Source organism: Heloderma suspectum, chromosome 1 (assembly GCF_057233095.1).
Source record: "Heloderma suspectum isolate Gila_16-S chromosome 1, 16-S_ref, whole genome shotgun sequence".
NCBI classification, from domain to species: domain Eukaryota; kingdom Metazoa; phylum Chordata; class Lepidosauria; order Squamata; family Helodermatidae; genus Heloderma; species Heloderma suspectum.
In genome coordinates this window covers 32028332-32038481 of record NC_139458.1, presented here as the reverse complement: position 1 = coordinate 32038481, position 10150 = coordinate 32028332, and the positions used below count along the sequence as shown (strand labels likewise).

Below are 10150 nucleotides of genomic sequence, written 5' to 3'. Positions count from 1 at the left end.
CTTTGCTACCTGAACCCCACGTCCGTTCAGGTGAAGCATTTTGCCCTGGACACAATAAAAGCATATCGGTTTTGAATGAAGGTAAGTTACTTGATCGTGGTTTGTCTATAATTAAAGTCCTCTGTGAGCCTGGATAATTGCTATACGGCTGCAATCCTATGGACGATGACCTGGGGGCAATCCCTCCGGTAACTGTTGAGCTTATTTTTTAGGACCGTAGTATAGAAAAGCATTGATAGCACTCCCACCTCCAAAAAGAGAGACCTACAACCGGATCGTATCTTTCCTCAGGTGTAAATCCCACCCAATTCAAAGGGCCTTACTCCCAAGTAAACATGCACAGAATCGCAGCTTTACTGTTTTTCTCCCTGGAGAAATTTCGTATCCTTTTTCCAGAGCGAGGGTAGCGATCAACGATCAAGAGTAGCACAATTTGAATCCATAGTTCTACATTCTCCCCGTTCGCGCCCTGCTTTTACCTAACTTGCCAAAAAGAAGCTTACACCACCAAGCTACTCAGAAGTGAGCCCCACTGAATTGAATGGGGATTACGCCCAGGTAAGTGTATATAGGAGTTTAAAAAAAAGTTGTGCGGGCCCCTAGTCTAGACAAGAAGTGCTGGCAAGCGCGCGCGCACACGCACACACATTTTCTTTTGAGTTGTCTCGTTGGAATCGATGAGTCACTAACACCCAAATTATCTGTAGCCCGCCCTGAGATCTTAATGATATAGAGCGGGATACAAATGTTTTAAATAAAATAAATAAATAAAACAAGCGTGACCAGCATCCACCCGTGCAACACCTCCGCAACCCAATTTTATTTAAAAGGGATCACTCCCAGGGTCATGTACATTATATACATATAGATACAGTCCTTCCTTCCTTCCTTCCTCCCTCCCGCAGAGGCAGAGTCTGTGCAAGAATTTTAAGCATCTTCTCGGCGCAAGTCGAACAGACCAATAGTCCACGCCGCCAGCAAAAGCTAGCAGGCAGGCGTCCCTTGGAAAAGGGTATCAGCTGTCGGAGTCCAAATCGCTTTTGCTGTCTTCTTGTCTTTTATCTGGGGACGTTTTGGAAGCTTTGTTCCATTTCTGGGCATTCTCCGACTCCTCCGAAGAGGACCTCTTTTGTCTCCTCCATTTAGCCCGGCGGTTCTTGAACCAAACCTGCCATTCAAGTAAATGAAGGTATGGGGTGAGCGGGGTCTCGCAACCACAGCATCGCACTGCATGCAGAGTAGTCATCGCCTGCCTGCCACAACACGGAGCGGTGCCTTTGTGTGCGTGTGAATGAGCCACCGCGGATCTAACACCAGACAGAACTTCCCAGTCCTATCATTCGATGCCACCACCTCAAACGGAAGGCTCTCTCCCACCCACTCACCCAATGGAGTTGGTGCATTCGTGCAACTGCGAGTACACAGCAATCAGGAGAAGCATTCGCGCACGTGTGAACAGGCTCGCCTCTCATCCCGGGCTCAAGTTGCCTCCCCGCTCTGGGCGAACGGATCCCCCTGGGCTTCGGCGGCTCCTGCAGTTTTTTCCACGCAGATAGGGGAAGTGTTTACACCGCACAGAAGCGCCGGGGCTGTTCTCAGGTCAACATTGCAGGATTGGGGTGTAAAGATGTGGACGGTTCTCAACACTTGATTCGAATTAAGTGCTGCCGCGCCCACACATTCGCTGCGCGCCGGGGGAGGGGACTAGGTGTTCAGGACGCTGTGCAAAATCCAAATTTGTCAGGGCTTCTACTACTCCCCCAAAAGCTTAAAGTCTGGAAAAGTAGAAACCTTGCTCAGGGGGGAGACAACTCCATCCCATCCTAAAGCCTGAGAAGCGAGTCTCTGGGAAACGGGGACAGTTTGCGCTGGAGCTGCGGCGGAAATCTGCCCAGCTCAGCCCTTTTTGTCCTGGCCAAAGGATGCCTCAGTTCCACGGACCTTGTTTGCACTACCCAGGGCGTGTGGCGGCCTGGCAGGCATCCCTGCTCCTGTTTTCTCCCCAGGACAGCACGTCGTCGGGCGCTAAGCAAACGTTAAGGAGCGAGTGTAGTTACGAGCATTTCAAGACGCGATCCTATGCATGTTTGGACAGAAAAAAAAGCATCGCTGCCTAGGGAATGCTGGCAGTTGTGGGGCTTTTTTCAGTTGAAACATGGATAGGATGACACCCTAAAGTGAGTTTGGCTGCCTTTGTCCCAGCAATTGAACAAGAGCTCAAAGCGGACTGCAGTGTGACCCGCAAGGGAAAAATTTGGCCCAGTTGAAATCCCAAAGTGTTAACAGCTGAATTCAGTTCCTCTTAAACCTGAACTTAGGGGGTGTTGGAGCAAGGTGCAGAATTCTATCGTATTTCCCAAGGAATAAGTTGTAATAAATTCCATTCTACTCACTTGCAAGTATATGCCTCTCGTCTGTGGAGCTGTGCAGAAATTAGGATTAAACACCTCTAATGATTGAGCAGCGCAATCCTATGCCTGTCTACTCAGAAGTAACTCCTAGTCAGTGCAATGGGGCTCAATCCCAAGTTTACAAGGTTGCAGTCAGAATCATAGACCTGGAAGCAAACCCTGATCCAGTTGAGAAGCCCTGCGATTGAAGCGGCAATCCAATGAAGTGCTAAACCACCACAGCTGAATCCTTATCAACTGAAGTTGTGCTCCTTAACACACGTGCTTAGAATCACACTCCATTTAAACCTATTGCACTCACTTAGGAGCGAGCAGAGGACTGGTAAGTAGTTTTCTGAGCAACCACTACAGGTCCGGTGGTTGCCACTACTACTACTATTCGGGTGAAATCCTATCCATGTTTAGACGGGGGAGCCTACAACTCCCAGTAATTCCCAGACAGCATCTGTCTGGGAGATGGTAGCAGTTGTAGGACTTTTTTCCCACCCAAACATTCATAGGATTGCACTCTTAATCATGTACCAAGAACTTCCAGGCACTGTACAAAATACAGAAACACCTGCAGTCTGCTCACGACCTAGGTTTTCTTCCTCCCCCTGAAACCTACTGACTGCTTCTTCTCACCGCCCCCCCCCCCCCCGCCGCCGCCTCCTCACTCCAGCCCTTGGATAGTATAATTTAGAACAGCCGTTCCCAACCCTGGGGTAAAATCCAACATAAACCCTACTTAGAGTAGAACCATTGGAATAAATGCAACTAAAGTTAGTCATGACTAACTTAAGTCCTATTCACTTTAATGGGTCTACTCTAAATAGGACTTGGGGTTTTACCCCTGGTGCCCTCCAGATGTTTTAGACTCCAACTCCCACCAGGCCAGGCCAGCATGGCCAATGGTCAGGAATGCTGGGACTTGTAGTCCAAAACATCTGCAGGGCACCTCATTTGCGGAAGGCAGACTTAGAAATAGCAGCAGCTTCCACGAACCACCGGACATCTCACGTTCGTTTCTCATTCTTCAGTGCAGCGTAGAAGAGACGTCGCATTACCTCCACTTTCTCCTCCCGTAAATGTACCCTCCTGGCCAGCTGCTCCCGCGTCCCCACGTCTGGGTATTTGGTTTCCTGGAAGAGGTTTTCCAGAGCTTCCAGCTGTTCGTCCGTGAAGATGGTCCGGTGCCTCCTTTTCCTCCGGCAATGGAGCTGGTTCAGTAACTGCAGCTCGGTCCGGGACAGGGTTCCCACATTCATATACGGCAGTATTTGATGGGGCACCGGGGTCATCAGGACTGATCCCGTACCTTCGTACCCTGGACAGAAACAGATAGGGTGGGTGGGTGCAAAAGGAGGCGACACTCTCAAGAGTATTCGAGCCCATGAGAAAAAGAGGAGTATGAAAATAGTATATTGCCCACAAACATCCAGGAGTAGCGAGTTCTCGATCAGAAGCAAAAGACCAAACCTGAAGCCCCCTCCAAAACCGCGAGTGGGTTGCAAAAAGGGATGTGGTGGGCGAGAGACTTCGCGATCGTCTGTTTGGATTTGGAACTTCGGGGGTTTCTAATGGGGAACTGTTGGCTCCCCTGTTCTAAACACGAACCAAAGGAACATGCCCATTCACTTCGGTGGAAATTATAGACAGGGTGGAAAGGCGATACTGATGCTCTGGGCGGCAATTTACGCAAATCTCATTTACTTGCTCTAGATTTCAGCTGATTTCCACCTGCCCCCAAATCCCAGGCACAGACATGAAAATAGATCCCAGTGAATTAAATGAAACTTTGCTTGTGTTTGCTTGACTTTAGTACATCTGGAGCATTCTTACTACTAAGGCGTAAATGGAACGCACGGGGCCTTATTTCATACTTTTAGTATCCTGGGATGCAGAGTAAATAAGTTTCGGTTATGGCTGTTTAAGGGGTTCAGAAACTAAACTCCAAGGCACTGAGCTCCGAAATAATAAATCCCAATTATTTTAGGAAAGCAGCCCCGGTCCCGGAGCGAAAGCCTAAAAAGCCTTTAAAACAGTCCTATAGATAATTTTGAAGTATGGGGATTTTTACTGCCAAATCGATCTAAAGCGCCATTAAACTGAACAGGATTAAAACCCAAATTCATCTGTGACCTGCTGTATACATATACTTGGAAGAAAGGTCGCTAGAAATAAACGAAGGCAAATAAACGAAATCTGAGTATTAATGGAAGACTATTAAATAGCCTTCAGCCGAGTGAGTATAACCCACTACGTCAAGTTTACGTAGAAACAAGTCCCGCTAAATTGAGTGACACTTAATCCTACCTAAATATGTTTAGGATGATGGCAGTTTTTAATCGGCTTCATTCCCCAGTCCCAGACTGAGTCCCACCCCGTTTGACTGGGTGTCGATCAGTTGCACATCTGCCAGGCCGGTTTATTTGATTGGGAGTGGAAGATTGATATCCCGATCTCAAACATATTTCCTTGGAAGTAAATTCCATTTAATTCATCGAAATTACTGGAGTTCCAAAGGAGCGCCTGGTTAGGTCTGGAAACTTAAAAACCGAATTAAGGCAAGGGGGACCACCACCTCATTACCCTGAACCCCAATCCGAAACACATTTGCACTACCTCCTTACTCAGAAGTAAGCCCCCTTATTGTCATAGGATTTACTGCCAGATAAATACGCGTTTGGAACATTGTCTCATTCCAGAGTTAATCTAGGACTGAATCTACACATAGCAGTTTTACCGTTATCATGCTGGAATGATAACTATTAGTGCACATGACAGCAATGGGCACCAGCAGTTATCATTGCAGTACGATAACGGTAAAACTGCTATGTGTAGATTCAGTTCCCAATAATGTTCCAAGTAAATGCGTTTGATGTGCTAATTCCAAATACGCGGGTGTCAAAAAGGGTATGGGTTGTATCCAATGTTAGTCTGACTTATGTCCCATTCATTTTAATGGGTCTACTCTAAGTAGGACTAACATGGAATACAACCTTATGTTTTCGAGGATGGAGAGTTAAAGAATTCCAGGAAACTCTCCATTTCAGAAACCTCCACTCACTCCAGTTGTCGGCATAAACGGATTTCGATTACAAATCATATATTGGTTCCAAAATGGAACGTCACTTCTAGTCAGCGCGATGGAATCGCCAATTCTCAACCTCCCGTCCACCATCCCAACATTCCATCACACTCCGACCAAAGTACAGAATCCAAGACCGCGCGACGCTTGATAGAGACAGTCTTGAATCTTGATTCGAGAAGGATACAGTCACCAACGAGGAGGGAGTAGATTTAGCTCCCACTCCTCACGCATCCTTGGAACTTTCTCCCACATGAGCTGCTATGCATTCCTGGAGCGGGGATAGAGATAAGGGGTTCTGTCTAACGTCAGCCCTTGGAGTAGATCCATCGAGATGAATGGGAATTAAGTTAGCCATGACTGACTGAAGCCCCATTCATTCCAAAGGATCCCCCCCCCTTCTCCTTCCCCGGTGAGGCAGTGGTCCTGAATCTGTTGCAGCAAAACCAACGCAGTCCCTCATCCCGCCCATCATAATGAATGGCATTTCGCTAGTCTCACAAGAATTAACCAAGTGCAAGGGTTGAAGGGGGGTGGGGGGGGAGAAAGCGAATGAAATACCGGAGGGGCTTTGCGCGCGCGCTCCCTCTCTCTCTCTCGCTCGCTCTCTCGCTCTCTCTCTCTCACACACACACACGCAGACTTACTTCTCTTCCCCCCACGGGTGGAAAGTGCCCCGGGAAGTCGGAGAGGCGCCTTTTCGCCCTTACCTGCTGCTGGGACGCAGGAGCACTGCTGGGCGCCCAAGGGCTGCATCGCCCCGCAGCAGGCCGGGCCCACGGCGGACGCCTGGACGTGCAGCTGCCCGTAGTAATAGTTGCTGTAGCCTCCCAGCCGGGATCCCCCGAGGGCGGGCAGGTTGGACGCCGGCGCCACGGCCCGCGCGTAATATCCGCCGTAGTCGCCGCCGCCGCCGGCCGCGGCGTAGAGCGAGTCGCCGCCTTGCAGGCCGGCCGAGAAGACCAGGGGCGCCGCGTTCTGCGGCGGCGGCGGCGGCTGGAGCAGCACCGACTCCTTGCAGCGGGGCCTGGCCGCCAAGATGTTGTCGATGCTGAACATGCCAGCAGGCATCCCCCGGCGCTGGGCGGCAGGGCGCGGAAGCGCGAACTCCCCTCCGGCCTCCGGGCTGCAGGAGGAGGGGGGGCCGACGACGAGGGGGCAGCGGCGCGGCGGGGCGAAAGGGAAAGCGCTTTCCTGACCCTCCGAGAGCCGGGCGGGCGGGCGGGGGGAGCCTGCCCGCGGGCAGTCACTTTTTCAGAGAGGGAAAGCAAGGTCCTTCTTCGTAACTTGGCGCGTTTCTCCCCCTCCTCTCTAGTTTTCTGCCGCTCCTCCTCCTTCTTCCACTCTGGTCAGTTTCCTCCTCCGCTCTCAACTGCGTGGAGTCTCTAATCCGCCCCAACCTCTTTCCTTTTTTATACCCGGGCGACGTCATCCTGGATTTAGTTCCCGGTTATGTATCAGAGCACAAATAAAACCAGATTTCGCTCCTTCTCTCTCTCTCTCTCTCTCTCTGTGTGTGTGTGTGTGTGTCTCAATGGAGATGGCGGGGGCGGAGGAGGTGGGGCTGGTGGGCGCGTCCGGAGGAGGAGAGACAGAGACACGGATCCCTGTGTATTAAGAATTAACGAAATTAGCGTAATCCTTTCCATTAGTGGGATCACTTTCTTTCTCTTTCCTTCTCTCTCTCTGAATACCCCTCCCCTTTCCTCCTCTGCCACGATTTAGGATTGATCTCTCACTGCTTACTCCCCTCCCTCGTTAATTGTTGCTCCGGTTAATCTGGTTAATGTTATTGCGGAGAAATCGGTTAACACCAAAGCCTCCTAACTTGGTCTCCTCAACCCCCACACCGCCCCCCCCCCGCCGCGCTACTTCTCTTCACAGATGTGCTCTGTTTCCTCTGCCACAAACTTGCGTCCCGATCCGAAAGCGCGCTCGCTGGGAAAGTCATCAGTGCGACTTTACTACCGAGGAAATGAGTTTGGGGCCGGGTTGTATGAGATTCCTGATTTCTTACGTGAAGTGTGGGGTGGGTGAGTGGGTGAGTGGGTGGAAGCAAAAGAAGGCTTAGAATCTACATTTTTGGTCTGAAAAGACTTCCAGCCCTGCCCGATCCTGTGCGTGTTTACCCGGAAGTAAGTCTCTTGGTATACGATGGAGAAGGACGGTCCCAGGAAGGGGTGTACAGTATCGCAGCCTTAATTCCCTTCGGAGATGCTGTACATTGGTGTCTCTCTCTCTCTCTCTCCCCCCCCCCCCGCCACCTCTCGATTCCCATTCTCCCCCCCCCCCCGACATTTCTGATCCTGTACATACACTACATATTCATCTGGAATGTTGCCCCAGCCCCACTGAACTTTCTGTGTACCAAAACTGTTGAGATCTATGTTGCGCTCTCAGATTTTGTGAGAGATTTGGTCTTCCTGATTTTAGGGTGATGGCTCTGGCAAAAATTTAGAGGATCCTGCTGGTGGAATGAAATTGTATACTTGCAGACACACTCGTGCTCAGGAGCAAATTCCTTCATACATACATACGCCCGCGCGCCTGCCCTGCCACACATACACTCCTGCATAGAAACAGATTCCTTTGAGTTTCTATCCAACTTCTCAAAGAGTCGGCTCCGACTCTTTCCACTGCAAATCAAGTGAGGGGCACGATCCAGCCACTTGTTAATCACTCTAATTTCAACGGGTTGTGTGTGCGTGTGCATGTAATCATGTGCTTAACTCTCCCACTGAAACCAAGGAGGTTTAAGCGTGCTTAAGTTTTGTCTCGATCACGATGTATAGAATCCAGGTATGAGTGGCTTTAATTTGAAAGTATTGTGGTTATCTTCGAGTTGGTGAGGGACCAATAAGAAGAAATGAGTACTCAGTGTTTCTTGTAATGCAGATTTAAAGTTATGGAAAAGAAGTAGAGATTAATAATAAACGTTTACACTCTTAAAATTTACCTTTTAGGGAAGCTCTTCAAATTTGATTTTAGACAAAAATATAGGGGGGGGGATTCTATTTTTTCGGGGGGGGACTAACAACCTCCAAATTTCTTTTTCAATCCTACAACTCATGGTCATATACGTCGTGATACAGATGCGGTATTTTATATATTGCATTGATACTGAAGGGGTGGCTTGTTTAAGTCCTTAAAAATGGTTGTTTATTAAGACAGCCGTCTCCTGGTAGCCTGTTCCTTGTGATTTGCAGAACACTTGGTCTGTCACGATTGTCTCTAGCAATCCACAGGAGGCGAACTGAATCAGATTAGAATATTTACCCCATCAGCTCTCCATCAAAGAAGGTAGGAAATTGTCCGGTGAAACGAAAACAAGGCATTATGGGCTATTTACCAGGAACAAATTTTTTTTTTCCCTCTTCCTTAAAAAACAACAACTCTACAAGATAATATACTTCTCAACACGGCTGACATAAGAATCTGACTTCTATGCCTTTGCTCTCTCCTGTGTCTCTTAATCTGGAAGAATCTCAAAGCCCAGTAAAAAAAAAAAGGGGGGGGGGAGATATTAAATTTGTATATCTCTTTATGCAGTTTACATTTTGGTTCAGGCCGCAGATAATTAGACCTCAATCTGAAGCGAATTTAATTCCAGTCTACCGAGCGCCACTGGATCTGTTTAAAATAAATGTAAGTAAGGGCTAATAGGGTCATGCATGAATCGACTCATCATGAATGTAAGCCCCTTGAAGGCAGAGACTTTTTTTCTTCAGGTCCAAACATGCAATCCCATTTATGTTTGCTCAGAAGGAAGCACCATTGAGTTCAATGGGATTTACTCTCAGGGAAGTGTACACAAGACTGCAGCCTCAGTTATACAAAGAACAAATAGTAAGTGTATAAAGAGAAGGATGTGATGTCTAAATACTAAAATTAATATAACTGAGTATGGTAACTGTATCTGGCCTTTGCCTGACATGTTTGGTTGTTGTTGTTGTTTTGAATATTTTCCTAGTGGTAGTTTAGTAAAACACAGGGCATTGTATTGACCCTTTCCCCAGAATACTTCTCTTAGCATACCATTTACTGATGAGTTCGATTTTACCAACTCTTCCCCCACCACCCGGTCGCACAAAGCAAAGTATGACGTTTGGGGAGAGAAGGAAAGGAAACCACTAAATTCGAAGTTCGGGCGGCTATCCGAAATGCTAAACTGAAGGCGGCTTGACAGATAGCGCAGGTCAGATAAATTAACAAAGGGGGGCGGGGAGAGAGAGACAGACAGACAGACAGACAGAAACCAGCCTGTTTCACAATTTCCACGATCTCAGTCTTCACTGAGGTCCTTAGTCCCCGGTGCCTTTTTCTCCCATGCAGACCGGCCCCAACGCTTGCAACATGAAACTCCCGTTTATACACACACACACGCTGGGCGCTGCGCTGTGTGGTTCGACTGGTGTCACCGTTCCGCTTTACGGAAAAGATCTTTTCATACACGGAACAAAACCAGGCACCAAGTCAAGTCCCTTTAAACAAACACACACAAAACATGCCACGCTCTTGGGCTCTGAAGTGACAGAACGTGTGTGTGTGATTTGTGGCACACGTTGAATAAGCAGAGCCAAGCGACCTGCAGAAACTAGCAAAAAGCAACTGCAAGGCAAACAAACATCGAAAGGACCTCTAATCAGACACTCTCTTATACTTCCTCGAA

General features: G+C 48.6%; 1 protein-coding gene across 1 annotated transcript; it reads right to left on the bottom strand.

The window, feature by feature from the left end:
* Positions 1–790: 790 nt before the first annotated feature.
* Positions 791–6823, bottom strand: GSC (goosecoid homeobox). Its single transcript, XM_084826815.1, has 3 exons — positions 6192–6823; positions 3458–3717; positions 791–1168 (listed from the first exon to the last, which is right to left on the bottom strand). The coding sequence occupies exons 1-3, from the start codon at positions 6550–6552 to the stop codon at positions 1016–1018; spliced, it is 774 nt and encodes a 257-aa protein (XP_084682941.1). The 5' UTR covers positions 6553–6823; the 3' UTR covers positions 791–1015.
* Between the last annotated feature and the right edge of the window lie 3327 nt (positions 6824–10150).